Genomic DNA, 18144 nt, shown 5'->3' on the forward strand with positions numbered 1-18144 from the left:
ATATATATATATGTTTTTTTCTTTTTCTCTTTTTTTGAGTGTGTATGCTTCTTTGTGTGATTTTGCCTGTATAGCTTTGCTTTTACTATTTGTCCTAGGTTTCTGTCTGTCTCGGTTTTTTTTGGTATACTTTTTAGCGCTTGTTATCATTGGTGGATTTGTTTTTTGGTTTGGTTGCCCTTTCCTCCCTTCCTTTCTTTTCTTTTCCTTTCTTTCTTTCTTTTTCCTCTGTTTTATTACTTTAAAATTTTAATTTTACTATTTTTTTTATTTTAATAACTTTAAATAAATAAATAATTAATTAATTTCTCCCTTTTCTTCTGAGCAATGTGGCTGACAGGGTCTTCGTGCTCTGGCCAGGTGTCAGGCCTGTGCCTCTGAGGTGGGAGAGCTGAGTTCAGGACACTGGTCCACCAGAGACCTCTTGGATCCATGTAATATCAAATGGTGAAAGCTCTCCCAGAGACCTCCATCTCAACGCTAAGACCCAGCTCCACTCAGCGACCAGCAAGCTACAGTGCTGGGCACCCTATGCCAAACAACTAGCAAGACAGGAACACAACCCCACCATTAGCAGAGAGGCTGCCTAAAATCATAATAAGGTCACATACACCCCAAAACACACCACTGGACACAGTCCTGCCCACCAGAAACACAAGATCCAGCCTCATCCACCAGAACACAGGCATCAGTCCCCTCCTCCAGGAAGCCTACACAACCCACTAAACCAAAGTTACCCACTGGGGGCAGACAACAAAAACAACGGGAACTACAAACCTGCAACCTGCAAGAAGGAGACCCCCAAACACAGTAAGTTAAGCAAAATGAGAAGACAGAGAAACACACAGCAGATGAAGGAGCAAGGTAAAAACCCACCAGACCAAACAAATGAAGAGGAAATAGGCAGTCTACCTGAAAAAGAATTCAGAGTAATGACAGTAAAGACGATCCAAAATTTTGGAAATAGAATGGAGAAAATACAAGAAACGTTTAACAAGGACCTAGAAGAACTAAAGAGCAAACAAACAACGATGAACAGCACAATAAATGAAATTAAAAATTCTCTAGAAGGAATCAATAGCAGAATAACTGAGGCAGATAAGTGAACTGGAAGATAAAATAGTGTAAATAACTACCACAGAGCAGAATAAAGAAAAAACAACGAAGAGAATTGAGGACAGCCTCAGAGACCTCTGGGACAACATTAAACACACCAACATTCAAATTATAGGGGTCCCAGAAGAAGAAGAGAAAAAGAAAGGGACTGAGAAAATATTTGAAGAGATTATAGTTGAAAACTTCCCTAATATGGGAAAGGAAATAGTTAATCAAGACCAGGAAGTGCAGAGAGTCCCATACAGGATAAATCCAAGGAGAAACACGCCAAGACACATATTAATCAAACTATCAAAAATTAAATACAAAGAAAAAATATTAAAAGCAGCTAGGGAAAAACAAAAAATAACATAGAAGGGAATCCCCATAAGGTTAACAGTTGATCTTTCAGAAGAAACTCTGCAAGCCAGAAGGGAGTGGCAGGACATATTTAAAGGGATAAAAGGGAAAAACCTACAACCAAGATTACTCTACCCAGCAAGGATCTCATTCAGATTCAACGCAGAAATTAAAACCTTTACAGACAAGCAAAAGCTAAGAGAATTCAGCACCACCAAACCAGCTTTACAACAAATGCTAAAGGAACTTTTCTAGACAGGAAGCACAAGAGAAGGAAAAGACCTACAATAACAAACTCAAAACAATTAAGAAAATGGTAATAGGAACATACATACTGATAACTACCTTAAATGAAAATGGATTAAACGCTCCCACTAAAAGACACAGACTAGCTAAATGGATACAAAAACAAGACCTGTATACATGCTGTCTACAAGAGGCCCACTTCAGACCTAGGGACACATATAGACTGAAAGTGAGGGGATGGAAAACGATATTCCATGCAAGTGGAAATCACAGGAAAGCTGGAGTAGCAATTCTCATATTAGACAAAATAGACTTTAAAATAAAGACTATTAGAAGAGACAAAAAAGGACACTACATAATGATCAAGGGATTGATCCAAGAAGAAGATATAACAACTGTAAATATTTACGGACCCAACATAGGAGCACCTCAATACATAAGGCAAAGGCTAATAGCCATAAGGGGAAATCGACAGTAACACAATCACAGGAGGGATGTTAACACCCCACTTTCACCAATGGACAGATCATCCAAAATGAAAATAAATAAGGAAACGCAAGCTTTAAATGATACATTAAACAAGATGCACTTAATTGATATTTACAGGGCATCCCATCCAAAAACAACAGAATACACTTTCTTCTCAAGTGCTAATGGAAAATTCTCCAGGATAGATCATATCTTAAGAAAACTGAAATTGTATCAAGTATCTTTTCTGACCACAATGCTATGAGACTAGATATCAACTACAGGAAAAGATCTGTAAAAAATACAAACACATGGAGGCTAAACAATACACTACTTAATAACCAAGAGATCACTGAAAAAATCAAAGAGGAAATCAAAAAATACCTAGAAACAAATAACAAGGAAAACACGACAACCTAAAACCTATGGGATGCAGCAAAAGCAGTTCTAAGAGGGAAGTTTATAGCAACACAATCCTACCTCAGGAAACAAGAAACATCTCAAATAAACAACCTACCCTTACACCTAAAGCAATTAGAGAAAGAAGAACAAAAACACCCCAAAGTTAGCAGAAGGAAAGAAATCATAAATATCAGATCAGAAATAAATGAAAAAGAAATGAAGGAAACAATAGCAAAGATCAATAAAACTAAAAGCTGGTTCTTTGAGAAGGTAAACAAAATTGATAAACCATTAGCCAGACTCACCAAGAAAAAACGGGAGAAGACTCATATCAATAGAATTAGAAATTAAAAAGGAGAAGTAACAACAGACACTGCAGAAATACAAAGGATCATGAGAGGTTACTACAAGTAACTATATGCCAATAAAATGGACAGCCACGAAGAAATGGACAAATTATTAGAAAAGCACAACCTTCCGAGACAGAACCAGGAAGAAATAGAAAATATAAGCAGACCAAACAGAAGCACTGAAATTGAGACTGTGATTAAAAATCTTCCAACAGGGCTTCCCTGGTGGCGCAATGGTTGAGAGTCCGCCTGCCAATGCAGGGGACACAGGTTCGTGCCCTGGTCCGGGAAGATCCCACAGGCCGCGGAGCGGCTAGGCCCGTGAGCCATGGCTGCTGAGCCTGCGCATCCAGATCCTGTGCGTCCTGAGCCTGTGCTCCGCAACGAGAGAGGCCACAACAGTGAGAGGCCCGCGTACCGCAAAAAAAAAAAAAAAAAAAATCTTCCAAAAAACAAAAGCCCAGGACCAGATGGCTTCACAGGCGAATTCTATCAAACATTTAGAGAAGAGCTAATACCTATCCTTCTCAAACTCTTCCAAAATATAGCAGAGGGAGGAACACTCCCAAACTCATACTACGAGGCCACCATCACCCTGATTCCAAAACCAGACAAAGATGTCACAAAGAAAGAAGACTACAGGCCAATATCACTGATGAACAGAGATGCAAAAATCCTCAACAAAATTCTAGCAAACAGAATCCAACAGCACATTAAAAGGATCATACACCATGATCAAGTGGGGTTTACCCCAGGAATGCAAGGATTCTTCAGTATACGCAAATCAATGTGATAAACCATATTAACAAACTGAAGGAGAAAAACCATATGATCATCTCAATAGATGCAGAGAAAGCTTTCGACAAAATTCAACACCCATTTATGATAAAAACCCGGCAGAAAGTAGGCACAGAGGGAATTTTCCTCAACATAATAAAGGCCATATATGACAAACCCACAGCCAACATCGTTCTCAATGGTGAAAAAACTGAAACCATTTCCTCTAAGATCAGGAGCAAGACAAGGTTGTCCATTCTCACCACTATTATTCATCATAGTTTTGGAAGTTTTAGAGACAGCAATCAGAGAAGAAAAAGAAATAAAAGGAATCCAAATTGGAAAAGAAGTAAAGCTGTCACTGTTGGCAGATGACATGATACTATACATAGAAAATCCTAAAGATGCTACCAGAAAACTACTAGAGCTAATCAGTGAATGTGGTAAAGTAGCAGGATATAAAATTAATGCACAGAAATCTCTTCCTATATACTAATGATGAAAGATCTGAAAGAGAAATTAAGGAAACTCTCCCATTTACCACTGCACCAAAAAGAATAAAATACCTAGGAATAAACCTACCTAAGGAGACAAAAGACCTGTATGCAGAAAACTACAAGACACTGATGAAAGAAATTAAAGATGATACAAACAGATGGAGATATATACGATGTTCTGGGATTGGAAGAATCAACATTGTGAAAATGACTATACTTCCCAAAGCAATTTACAGATTCAATGTAATCCCTATCAAACTACCAATGGCATTCGTCACAGAACTATAACGAAAAATATCACAATTTGTATGGAAACACAAAAGACCCCGAATAGCCAAAGCAATCTCGAGAAAGAAAAACGGAGCTGGAGGAATCAGGCTCCTTGACTTCAGACTATACTACAACGCTACAGTAATCAAGACAGTATGGTACTGGCACAAAAACAGAAAGATAGATCAATGGAACAGGATAGAAAGCCCAGAGAGAAACCCACGCACATATGGTCACCTTATTTTTGATAAAGGAGGCAAGGATATACAATGGAGAAAAGACAGCCTCTTCAATGTGGAGCTGGGAGAAGTGGACAGCTACATGTGAAAGAATGAAATTAGGACACTCACTAACACCACACACAAAAATAAACTCAAAATGGATTAAAGACCTAAAAGTAAGGCCAGACACTATAAAACTCTTAGAGGAAAACATAGGCAGAACGCTCTATGACACAAATCACAGCAAGATCCTTTTTGACCCACCTCCTAGAGAATGGAAATGAAAACAAAAATAAACAAATGGGACCTAATGGAACTTAAATGCTTTTGCACAGCAAAGGAAACCATAAACAAGACGAAAAGACACCCCTCAGAATGGGAGAAAATATTTGCAAATGAAGCAACTGACAAAGGATTAATCTCCAAAATTTACAAGCAGCCCATGTAGTTCAATATCAAAAAAACAAACAACCAATCCAAAAATGGGCAGAAGACCTAAACAGACATTTCTCCAAAGAAGATATACAGATTGCCAACAAACACATGAGAGAATGCTCAACATCACTAATCATTAGAGAAACACAAATCAAAACCACAATGAGGTATCACCTCACACCAGCCAGAATGGCCATCATCAAAAAATCTACAAAGAATAAATGCTGGAGAGGGTGTGGAGAAAAGGGAACCCTCTTGCACTGTTGGTGGGAATGTAAATTGATACCGCCACTATGGAGAACAGTATGGAGGTTCCTTAAAAAACTAAAAATAGAACTACCATACGACCCAGCAATCCCACTACTGGGCATATACCCTGAGAAAACCATAATTCTAAAATAGTCATGTACCACAATGTTCACTGCAGCTCTATTTACAACAGCCAAGACAAGGAAGCAACCTAAGTGTCCATCGACTGATGAATGGATAAACAAGATGCGGCACATATATACAATGGAATATTACTCAGCCGTAAAAAGAAACGAGGGCTTCCCTGGTGGCGCAGTGGTTGACAGTCTGCCTGCCGATGCAGCGGACACGGGTTCGTGCCCTGGTCCGGAAAGATCCCATATGCTGCAGAGCGGCTGGGCCCGTGAGCCATGGCCGCCGAGCCTGCACATCCGGAGCTTGTGCTCCACAACGGGAGAGGCCACAACAGTGAGAGGCCCACGTACCGCAAAAAAAAAGAAACGAAACTGAGTTATTTGTAGTGAGGTGGATGGACCGAGAGTCTGTCATACAGAGTGAAGTAAGTCAGGAAGAGAAAAACAAATACCGTGCGCTAACACATACATATGGAATCTAAGAAAAAAAAAGAAAAAGGTTCTGAAGAACCAAGGGGCAGGACAGGAATAAGGACGCAGACGTAGAGAACGGACTTGAGGATACAGGGAGGGGTAAGGGTAAGCTGGGATGAAGTGAGAGGGTGGCATGGACAGATATACACTACCAAATGTAAAATAGATAGCTAGTGGGAAGCAGCCGCAAAGCACAGGCAGATCAGCCCGGTGCTTTGTGACCACTTAGAGGGGTGGGATAGGGAGGGTGGGAGGGAGGGAGATGCAAGAGGGAGGAGATATGGGGATATATGTATATGTATTACTAATTCATTTTCTTATAAAGCAGAAACTAACACACCATTGTAAGGCAATTATACTCCAATAAAGATGTTAAAAAAAAAAGGAAAAAAGAAAAAAAAATTGCATTCTCTTTCATATGTAGCTTTAACCTATTTAATTAGAGTCCTAATTTACCTTTTTTAAGGGGGGGAAAAACACACACACACACACAAGGTCCATACTACCCAAAGCACCACATGCAAAAGAATGAAACTGGACTCCAATCTTACACCATACCCCAAATTAACTCAAAATGGATTAAAGACTTGAACGTAAGACCTGACCACAAAAGTCCTATACATAGGGGCAAGCTCCTTGACATCAGTCTTGGCAATGAGTTTTTGGACCTGACACCAAACCAAAGGCAGCAAAATCAAAAATAAACAAGTCGGACTACATCAAACTAAAAATGGGCAAAGGACCTGAATAGCCATTTCTCAAAAAAAAAAACCATACAAATGGCCAACAGATATATGAAAAGGTGCTCAACATCACTAATCATCAGGGGAATGTAAATCAAAACCACAACGAGATATCACCTCACACCTGTTGGAATGACTATTACCAAAAAGACAAGAAACAACAAATGTCAGCAAGATCCTTGCTAACAGAACACTTATGTACTGTTGGTGGGGATATAAGTTGGTGCAGCCACTCTGGAAAACAGTCTGGAGGCTCCTCCAAAAACTTAAAAATAGAACTACCATACGATCTAGCAATTCCACTTCTGGGTGTTTACCTGAAGGAAATAAAATCACTAACTCGAAAAGATATACTCACTCCCATGTTCACGCAGCTTATTTACAACAGCCACAATACGGAAACATCCTAAGTGTCCAATGATGGATGAATGGATAAAGAAAATGTGATAGAAAGAAAAAAAGAATATATGAATATAATTCAGCCATTAAAAAGAAGGAAATCCTGCCATCTGTGACAACACGGATGAACCCTGAGGGCATTATGCTAAGTGACATAAATAGACAAATACTGTAGGTCTCATTTATATGTGGAATAGTCTGAAAACAAAACAAAACAAAACAAACTCAGAACAGATTGCTGGCTGCCAGAGGTGGGGGGAAGGCACAGAGTACGTGAACAAGTAAAGGTGGTCAAAAGGTACAAACTTCCAGTAGTAAGAGAAATAAATCCTAGGGATGTAATGTACAGCATGGTGACTACAGTTAACAATACTGTACATTAAACTTGGAAGTTGCGAAGAGAGTAGATCTTAAAAGTTCTCATCACAAGAAAAAAAAAAATTGTAACTCTGTGAGGTGATCAAAGGTAACTGTGACATAGTTGTTAATACTAAGTACACTTACTGTAGTAATCATTTTATAATATACACATATGTCAAATCACCAGGTTTTCACTTAAACTTAATACAACATTATATGTCAATTATATCTCAATAAAAACGGGGGAAAAGTGGCAACGCCGTTAGCATTTGCATAAAAAAAAGGAAAAAGAAAGCAGTTGCAATATCTCATAATGGTTTAAGAGACTTAACTTAGGATCAAGCCTTGCTTCTTCCACCTGCTAGGTGTATAACATTTGGACAAATGACATAGGCCCTCCAAACCTCAGTTTCCTTGACTGCAAAATGGGATAATAATAATACCCACTTTGTCTTTTTAAACCACTTAGTGGTTAAAAAGATTAAGTGAGGTGATGAACGTAAAGCACTCAGCCCAGTGCCGGGCACTGTCACGCCTGTCCTGAAAACCATTCCCGGTGGGAATCTCCTGTCTTACTATGCCTGTCTCTGAACCTTTTACAACTTGTACTTTGTTTCATTCCAATGTCAGTAGATACGGTTTTGCTTTTTAATATCCTTTCCCCCCTTTTCTACAAATCAATCTTCTGTACTGGAAACAGAGGTTCCCTCCTACTAATGTCCTATCCTTGCTGGCCAGGCCATTCCCCAGGGACACTTAGTGTTTTCTTTAACTAGACATTAACCTGGGGCAGGAGAAAAACAAGTCTATTTCTGCATCAGTGGAGCAGTTCTTCAGATGCCCTCAGGTTTTCAAATGCTGGAAATCCTTTGCTCATTAATCAGGGTTTCAAATGAGTGCCTGTCTTCTAGCTGATGGCCAAAGCTGTGGAAGGAGGAAAAAACCCAGAGTAGGTCCTACCTAGAGTCTGCCCCTAGTGGCTGTCTGAACTCATCCAGAATGACCACGTCTGAATATACATATTTAAAATATTTCTTCCATCTCCCCCTCCTTCTGGGAAAGTTATCTTTACGCATTTGGCTCAAGGCCTGTTCAAGTTTTTCTGGAGGCAGCCAGATTTGGAACACTCAAGAACACAGACGTCGGAACGGCAGAAAAAGGAGGAGCTCTCCCACCATTGCTGGAGTGAACTGTTGGCCGTCTGACAGCAAACCTTTTGGGAAAGAGCCAGCCTTGTCACCATGCTGGAGGGCTTCATGGGGGAACGGATGTGATGATAGCAAAGGGGTTGAGCGAAACACTGGCAGGTGCCCACTTCCTGGCTCTACTTACTTCTTGCCATTCATCTGCCCTCCAAGCGTAGAGTGGACACAGCGGGGCTTGGCAGGCGCGCTCTGACTCCGGTCTAGTGTATGGGTTGCACTCGGTCTCTCCGGCTATTTTGTGTGTTCCCAGCTGACAGCCCACATTTCTCCGCCGCACGCCTTGGCCACAGGACACTGAGCACTAAAAGGACAAGAGTGCGTAAGTGGGAGCTCCGGGTCATTTGGGGGAGGGAGTGATCATCGGGGTGGAGAGGGTCACAGATCTGGGGACCGCATTCCTAATCCAATGACCCTCACAGCTATCACAAGGCTTTCTAATTTCCAGTGAAAGGGACCCATGAGAATGTCTTAAATCTGCAAACTCACTGCCTATCAAAGGCGGTTGAGTGAGGAAGAGACTCAAGTTAGGGGGAAATCTTTCAGGTTAACCAAACTCTTGGACAGTGGAATAGGCTAGGGGAGATCATTCCGAGACATTCAGTACAACCTAGAAGTAGTGCTGCCATGTGAAATGAAAATCCCAAATGATTTCTATCCTGGAAGGTTGAAGGGTCTTGAAAATTGGAGATACAGTTCTGTACAAGAGAATTTCTTGGCAGATGGAAAATATAACTCAAGAAGAGTAAATCACTGAAGTTTTTAGGGCCTTAAAAATAGAATTAGTTTCTTCCCTCTCTTCTTCTTCTTGCTCCTATTCCTGGAGATAGGGAATTTTTTTTTTTTTTAACTATGGAATTCGTTAAAGTATTTGTATCTATTTACAACCTCGGATGAATATACAAAAAATAAAAGCTGACCAAAAAAAAAAAATTTCCTTGGGTGTTGTGTTTTCAGTCCGTGAAAAATACTGTTAATCAGGCTGAAACATTTTGTTGACCAAGCTGCACAACACCCTATTAATCTGTAATTAACTTTCCTCTAAATTAATTTTTTTAATGGTTTCCTCATTGCTGGGTTTCATAATCTCACTTATGGTCAGGCCAAGAATTACTGTCTTTATTAAGCTTTTGACATTCAGAAACTAAAGGCAACATCTGACTGGAAAGAACAGCCTATTACCTCACTTGGCTATTAAAAACTGTTTCCAAGTTTTTGTGATAGCTCAGCTGCCATTCATTTGTCTAACTGAGAAAACAAGCCTAACATACACTAAAGCCATATTCCTAAGAGCTCGGGTCTTGGTAAAGAATAGAATCACGCTTTTAAATTAGACAAAAATTCTTGTCCAATTAACCTGCAGCAGGAGTCATCCTTCTCTGAGGCTAATGGGAATTTACTAACAAGAAGCACACCCTAATGAATTCTGCTGCATAATATTATTTCCGTTTCAGATTCTAAGAAAATAGGTGGTAGTGTTTAGAAGGCATCTTGGGAAATAATATCATTTCAGATGAGTCTACGCCAGGCAGGAGCTTAAATGTTCACATCAAAGCTAGCTGAAGAGAAGGAAATATTTTGGAGCAGCATAGCTACTATTGTTTGGGTTTAATTGTATTAATTGGATTGAATGAGTTTGTGACCCACAAGGAACCAGACTTTTCACATCATTATGTTCTTGGTGGAATGAGAGGGTGCCTGATTGCCTTGTGTACAGAGGATGGCCATTTAATCCTTATGGGAGCTGCGTGTATATTTCCCATTGATTACACAGGAAATGGATGAACTGCAACACAGGAGAGTTAGCACATGAATGACAGAAATCATGAGCAACCGCTGACAATAAACAACCACCAAAACACCCTTTGGCTATTTGAATTTGGGGGTCTTAAAAAAATAAAACAGTACCCTTCCGGAACAATGTATCCAAATGGAAACACAAGGAAAAAATAAGAACAATTAAGTAAACAAATTTGAGTTTGGCATAGAGCTAATACATATTAAAAATCTCCTAACGCTTTAATAAGGTAAAGAAAAAGGAAAAAAACGTTAAAGGCTTTCAGGGTGTTTACTATTCCGGCTCTAAGTAAATGAAACTTCTTTTTGATGCTACTGTTTGTTACTGAGTAAATTATTACTTACAGTTCAGCAAAGGCAAGGTATTAAGAGCCATAAGCAACCTGTATTTTAAAAATTATTTCTACAATGTTCGATATTTTTTCAAAAGATAAAGGAAGTCTCAGTGATACAGTATGTCACTGTGGCTTCCGATTTCATAGTGTCAAAGCTAGCCCTGAATTAACACATTCAAAAGTTTCGACAGGACTTATATGCACAGTAAGGTGTAAGCCCTGCCTCTGTGAATACTGCATCCATGGTAATCTTTGTTCAAAATGAAGCATACTGCATCAGAGTTAGTTCTCCGCGTTTAACTTTTCTTCCTGTGCTGTCTCAGGGGAGGCAACATTTTGCATACAGAGACAGCCAGGCTTGCTTGGTGAATTCTGAGAGATTTGTGCGGAAGCCCCATGAATAAAACAGCATCAAAAAGACCTCTGCATGACCCTGGAGGTGCTGATGGTGGTGGTGTGTGCACGTGTGCGTGCTTAATTCTTCTTGTTTTATTTAGTCCACCTTTAAGTTATTCTGCAGAAGAAAGAGGTTGAGCGGTGTCTATTAACATGTCCCCCTCCTCTGTCCCATCTATCATTTCTGCATGGCAGTCTATTTGTGCCGGTTTGAAAGTAGATGTTTTTAGTTCCAAACTACTGAGCTGGGAGCTGTGTTTCACCTCTCTGTACTCCCTACTGTGCAATGCTAGTATGCAGAACTCACCGATTTAAAGGGGAAACGATGCTTATTTCCACAGACAAAAAGAATCTCTATGGAACTTCTGATGTTTAGGGAATTGTAGTATACACTTGAAAACCTGGAAAGAATTTTACATACTTTTTTCCAGTACAACTATTGCAACCATGGCAGTGACATTATTTAAAAGGAGGGATTAGTTTGAAAAATAACGATATGAACCAACTTTAATAAATAATAACTGGTAACGACAACAGCAAACTTAGTAAGCATTTACTAGCCGAGGCTCTATTCTGGGGTTTCTCAACCTAGTAATTCATTTTTGTTGGGGGTGTCCTGTGCATTGTAGAAAGTTTAGGAGCATCCCTGGACTCTACCCTAGTACATGTCAGTTGCATTTCCCCTCCTCTGCCAAAGTGAGATAACCAAAACTGTCTCTAGACACTGCCAAACGTCCCAAGAGATACAAAATCACTGCCAGTTGAGACCTTAGTTCTATGCTAAGCATCTTGCATAAAATATCTTTCATACTTCCTAGTAAACCTTTTAAGTAGATACTCCACAAATAAATAAAGCAAAGAACAGAGATAATCACCCTAACTCAAGCAAAAACAAAAACAGAAAATAGTCCAAGTAAATTCTATCCTAGGCAATAAACCAAAGCTACCGTGGGTTAAAATTTGGCTTCCAGTTTAAAATATGGTGCTAATATTATGCAGGCTCTTGTACATCAGCAAGAGTGTGGGTGAAAAGCCTGTATTCAAACAATTCAACATCAATGCTTGCAGTTCAAATACAAAGTAACAAGAAAGCACAAATCGCTAAGGCAACTCTAGTTCTCATCACTGACCATGTGCATATGGTTTCCCTGACTTCTCAAAGGACACAGGCTACACATTTGCCATGTTTCTCCATTAGACACTTGCAGAATACTTCAGAATCAGACACCACAACCAAGCCGCTCTCATTGTAATTACAAGAAAAATCCCAAGCAGAAATGGCTGGTAGGTTCATAATGCAATCTGCCAGTTACCATTTTGGCATGAGCACTGAAGAGCTTTTAAGAATTAAGTATTTTTCTGAATTTAAGACACCACTGATACCAAGACACAGTATTACATTTTGTATCACTCAGAAAGAAAACAAGAGCAACTAATTAAATCACGGCCTTCCATTGGTTGTTAGGCCCATCCTGACCACAGAAATGTTAAAATATGAAAAAAACAGGCATCTCAGGATTGAATGAATTCATGATTGATAAATGATGATAAAGTGTTACTTTCATTCTACTCTGATGATTTATTGTTTAGTCCTAATCTTCATTTGTTTGAAAAGCCTTTCTATAGGAACAGGACACATTAAAAATTTTTTATTCTGGAATGCTATTTCTTTTTTTTTTTTTTTTTTTTTTTTGCGGTACGCGGGCCTCTCACTGTTTCGGCCTCTCCCGTTGTGGAGCACAGGCTCTGGACGCGCAGGCTCAGCGGCCATGGCTCACGGGCCCAGCCGCTCCGCGGCACGTGGGATCTTCCCGGACCGGGGAAGGAACCCGTGTCCCCTGCACGGGCAGGCGGACTCTCAACCACTGCGCCACCACAGAAGCCCCAATGCTTTTGAATCATGTGACTACAAAGCCTTCACATTTATCAAGCTGAATCAAGAAATGGATGCTGATTGTGTCTGAAAATTTCATCCCTCAGCTCTTGATCAAAATCATGTAAACAAACTGAACATGACCTTTTGAAAAAAAAATGCTTTCAAACTTTATTGAGGATGTTTTCCAATAAAAGCTATTCTTTTTTTGGAAAAATTTCCTTGACACATTCCAGATTTTCAGAAGATGTAAAAGTGAAACATTCCGCTTTAAACCTCAAAACACCAATTCTGAGGGAGAGACAAAGAAGAGTAGCAAGGCTATACTAGTTTCCTATCCCAATATTCTATATGCCTTGTTATCGTCACACATTTTGACATGATGAGAAATTGCAATAATTATTCTCCCTACCTTGAAGATGAGATGACTAGAATATAGCTACCAGCAGAAAACAGAACGACCAGATATAAAACTTTCTAAATATTGTTGCAAATGAATAATCGTTATTCTTGCTTTATATTACTGCCTTAGGGATATTTCTGTTTACTATGGGATCATTAGTAAACCAATAACCTTTAATCATGCAGACTGTCTTTCTCCATCAAACTCTGGGTCTGATTATTTTCAGGTATGCTTCTAAATTGCACAAATTGGATTTTACCCATGCAGCATCTTGTCTTGCCTGCTTTTATAATTCATTTCTATAAATCAAATCAGAGCATTAGAAAGTTGGCCACAGATCATTACATAACTGTGTTTACTTGCATTTTCCACAAAGGTAACTAGACTTTTCTAAGCAATCCTTTTGAACAGGTGTGGGTCTTTTCTGGGGAGGGATTCCGATAATCCTATAACCTTATGTTTGAAAAAACCCCAAGGGTTCAAACCTAATCATCCCAGCTTTGTGAACAATTTTAGACTTCCCATCAAGATCACAGGATACTAGAGTAAAACTCACTCTGTGTTTACCAATAAAGAGTGAAAGATTCTTTTAATCATCCTTTTATTGAATGAATTGGCCTTTATAATGAATACCATTTACATACTCTCAACTTAATATTCAGGACAAGATGCAAATAGTAGATATGTCCAAGGGACATAAAGAAAAGTAACAGAGCATGAAAGTGTGCAAGAGGACAAGCTAATTAGTGTGGTATCTTAAATAATGTTAGCTGTAGGCTTTTACATGCATTGAATAGCTCCCAAAATAAAAAGGGCTGGAAGTTACAGATGACACTAGTCACTTAAGACAAACCATTAAGGATGACCAGTATGAAATACTGCCTAGAAATCTGGTCCCTTAAGGAAGCCAGAGGAGGAGCTAGCTCTGGCTGGGCACAGATGCTTTGATGGTTAAAACAAAAATAAAAACAAAACATGATCATCATGATAAAAGCATTGAGAGGGATGAGGCTCCCCTGCTGGGGAATGACGCAGGCCATGTTTTATTTCTCTGTGAAGAAAATAAGACTGTGAGGTATGGGAGACGATGATGGCAGCTCAGGGCATTTAAGAAAAATTCACGTTTCTAGAGGAATTTTCTATTAGTCATGTTCAAATGGAGGATTCTCAATTCCTCCTCATGCTAACACACCTGTGCAAAGCTTCTTTGGGGTATCAGGAATCAAGAACCAGGCCCTGAAAGCATCAATTCTAGAGGCTGCTAACCTTGAACCTAGTTTTCTATTGATTCTCCGGAGTACCTTCATACATCTCCACTGCATAGGAGAGCTACAAATTCAGTAAAACCTTCCTGAATCAAATTAATGGAGAGAAAGAACACACTGAATACGGAATATGTGAAAAGAAATCGGGCCTTATTACTTTTAAGTAAGCACCTCAACCAAGCTGAGGAAATGGACAAGTGTGGAGTGACAAGATCTACTTTAAGGGCCAGATATGAGTGACTTTTGTTCACCCCTCAATTGTTTATAGGTAAACAGAAGCTTCTCAAGTTCCCTCCTGAATTCAATAGGGAAACTCTCCCACCCAGTTCCTGACTAGGTTACCAAAGGTTTAGAATTAGTAGAGTCTAACTGTAGTCAGTTTCTTGGGTACTTCCTCTCCTTCCCCATTGGATATATACACATCGCACTCATCCAAGTAAAAAAAATATTACTTTTGAGATCTTATTAGATTTAAGACCCCAGAGCTAGGTACATGGCATTCATTACTGCTTTAAATCCTCCTAAGAGCGATATGAAGTCAGCTCGGCAAGGTCAAACAAATCACCCAAGGTTGCAGAGCTAGGAAATGACAGAGAACTTCCCCATCTGTCCCCCACCTCTATTGCATACAAGCTAACAGGCAGAGAAGTATTCTCAAATACTTTATATTGACAGCCTTTTCTTTAAGAACCTCAAAGGTAAATTCAGACTCAATTCCTGCCAGGTAACATAGTCAACCTTACTAGAATCTGAATTAGTGGTTTTTTAAGTGGTCAATAGTAATAAAAATGCCATCAGCGAAGGATTGAGGGGCTACTCCGTCCTAGACAGCTGACATCTACATCTACCACCGCTTGGAATTAATCCTCGCAACCCTCACAACTGTCCTATTGTAGATGGTATCCAAAGTGCCAAGGGCTGAAGCCACTTGCCCAAGGTCCCACAGCTAGTGAGTATCCTGACATAAAGCTGTTTCCCTCCCTGTCCCCAGTCCCCTCTGAAAAACCAAAACCGCGCAGGGAAACAAGCCAGCACACTGGTGTCAGCCATGTGGCCGAAGGTAAGGAAACAGTCACGAGAGGAGAAGCATTGCTCACCTGACTCCACGCGCCAGCCTTCCACTTGGGGCATCTTCCTCCTCGGCACTTTCTGTGCCCATTTGGCTTAGCAAGGTGTTTACAGTAATCACTTTCTAAATGACTTCCATCTTTTGCCATGCAGTAAACATTTCGTTGTTTATGCCCTCGACCACAAGAGACAGAACACTGAAATATAAAGCAACGGCAAGGTTGTTTTTTTTTTTAAATCACAAGGAATTTGATAAAAACCTGTGTCGTGAGATGTTACGATCATGCCTAACGCGAGTCACCATTCCCCCCTTTTGCAGTGCCATTTTGGATAACACCTCAAGGCTCAACACGGAAGGAAGGCAGCAATGGAGAAAACCATGTGGACAGCATGACAGCAGGAATCCTGTTTAGTATCTTGGGTCACTCAAGAACGAGGGTAAATCCTGGTAATTTAGGCCAAAAATGAAGCCCACGAACCTGAAATTACCATGAAATTCTGATTTACAGAAGTCCTACTATGAATTAGTTAGGATTCCTTTCGGACATCTCACTTCATGCAATCGCTGATCAAGACATTTCTTCGACAAACTACCTCACAATTCACTCTTTTGGATAAAGGTGTGTTTCCAAATTCAGCTGTGTCCCATTTCCTAGTGAACTGATTTAAGGAAACTCTTCTACCATTTTTCAGAGGAGAAGCTCTCATTTTCCCAGTCCATTGGAAAGGAGGTGAAAAAGGCATGTTAGAAACTGAAAGGTAAGCTAGCAGGTGGGTCAGTGCCAAGTTTGGGAGGGAGGCATTACCTTTCAACTTTGATCTGCAGGTTCACTGAACTGTTTTAATGTGACCTTGTCTGACCACATCTAAGAAACTTGACTTTGATTTCAGAGTAGGTTTCTCAGAAAGGTTTAGGAATCAAAGGGCTCATGGCATCAGGACAAAAATTTGATATGACAGCTTCTTGTGGAATAGGCAAGAGGCTGGCCCCCATGAGTATGCTGAGATATTCAACGTCCATTGCCTCATTAGCGATTACAGAAGTCGTTACCACTTGGATCATAAGCTTACTGGCTCCCGTTTTCAAGACACATTATTTCCCAATATAATGTCCTTACATGTCAGAGGGAAATGAGCTTAACAATGAAGAGCAAAATGTGAAAACACAACAAAAATAGATTTCAAGTGCCATTTCCTTCTACTCAATGTTTCTAATTTCCCCTGCTAACTCTGTGATTTTGTTAACTTAAATGGCCAAAGTACCCTTTTATGCCTAATAGGTAACTAGCACCATGTAAAACATGTAGCCTAACATAAATCCAAACACTATTACCAAGCAAGCTCAAAGTGATCCCATTCATAAATGTGTCAGACGCGTTTTTCTAGTAAACATAAACCATTATAAAAATTCCAATAGCAGCTGCTAGAGAAATTTAAAATATGTGTATTAATATGTTTGGCTATAATTTTTTACTTTAGGAGATGGAAACGTTGTTTTGAGCTCTCATCTTGTGAGTATTATGATTTGGAGTAGTCATTCTGGCACTCTTAATAGAGTATACAGTGTGGAAGGAAAGAACTGAATTTAGATATCTACACCAAAACAAAAATATCCATCCTTCAACGTACAGTGTTTTGATGTATATAAAGGCTCTGGGCTATAATTCGAGAAGGCTTTTAGAATGAACCTCCAAGAAGTATACCTATAAACCAATTGTCTAATGACTTACACACAGATAATCCCTGTTATCAGTGACTATTTTAATATTTAAAAATGTTACTTCCACCAAAAAATACAGGCACAGTTAGAATCTGAGGTGAGATCATTTGTTTATTCAGCAAACATTTATTGAGCACCTACTAAGTTTCATACGTTATGCAAAGTGCTGGGAATACAGTGATAAGTAAAACTGATATAATTCCAGCCCTCATGGAGTTTACAGACCAGTGAGGGAGGCCAGCATTAATCAAGTGATGACAAAAATAAATATATACATGCTAACTGAGATGAGTACTCTGAAGAAAACAAGCTGGAGTGGTTGCAAGAGGGCTCTCTGAGGCATTCCCTGGGGCCAGACCATGCAGAGCTCATAGGTCATAATAATATAGTTCATTCTCCACGAGAGGGAAAATCACTGAGGAGTTTTAAGTTAGGGTAAGACACAGTCTGATTTTTCTTTCAAAAATTCTACTTTGACTACCAGCTAGGCAATGAGTGGAAATACAGCATAAGTGGAAACAAGAAAACCGCTCAGGAAGTTAATGCATTTGTCCAAGCAAGAGGTGATGGTGGCATAGATTAGGGTGTAGAGTGGAGGGGTGAAG

The 18144-nt window shown here is 39.7% G+C and overlaps 1 protein-coding gene and 1 long non-coding RNA gene across 14 annotated transcripts in view; one reads left to right on the plus strand and one right to left on the minus strand.

The window, feature by feature from the left end:
- ADAMTS9 (ADAM metallopeptidase with thrombospondin type 1 motif 9) overlaps positions 1–18144 on the minus strand; it is a 220343-nt gene that overhangs the window by 88655 nt on the left and 113544 nt on the right. For 5 of the 6 annotated variants that reach the window (XR_003796732.1, XM_029243139.1, XM_029243140.1 and 2 more), the window contains exons 29-30: positions 15849–16016; positions 8813–8986 (exon numbers count right to left, since the gene is read on the minus strand). Coding sequence is in view for 5 of the 6 variants with exons in the window: in XM_029243139.1 (XP_029098972.1) it covers positions 8813–8986; positions 15849–16016 (342 nt within the window). In the remaining variant the exon portion in view is untranslated. The remainder of the gene's footprint in view (positions 1–8812; positions 8987–15848; positions 16017–18144) is intronic. The other variant, XM_029243142.1, reaches the window with a different exon arrangement.
- The window catches only part of LOC114907454, a 39639-nt gene continuing 30302 nt past the window's right edge, over positions 8808–18144 (plus strand). For 6 of the 8 annotated variants that reach the window (XR_003796734.1, XR_003796739.1, XR_003796738.1 and 3 more), the window contains exons 1-2: positions 8808–9000; positions 16139–16578. This is a non-coding gene — a long non-coding RNA (uncharacterized LOC114907454). Of the gene's footprint in view, positions 9005–16138; positions 16579–18144 lie in introns of all 8 variants that reach the window. The other 2 variants (XR_003796735.1, XR_003796736.1) reach the window with 2 other exon arrangements.

The sequence above is a fragment of the Monodon monoceros genome, unplaced genomic scaffold, assembly GCF_005190385.1.
Source record: "Monodon monoceros isolate NGI ecotype Baffin Bay Population unplaced genomic scaffold, NGI_Narwhal_1 Super_Scaffold_3, whole genome shotgun sequence".
NCBI lineage: Eukaryota > Metazoa > Chordata > Mammalia > Artiodactyla > Monodontidae > Monodon > Monodon monoceros.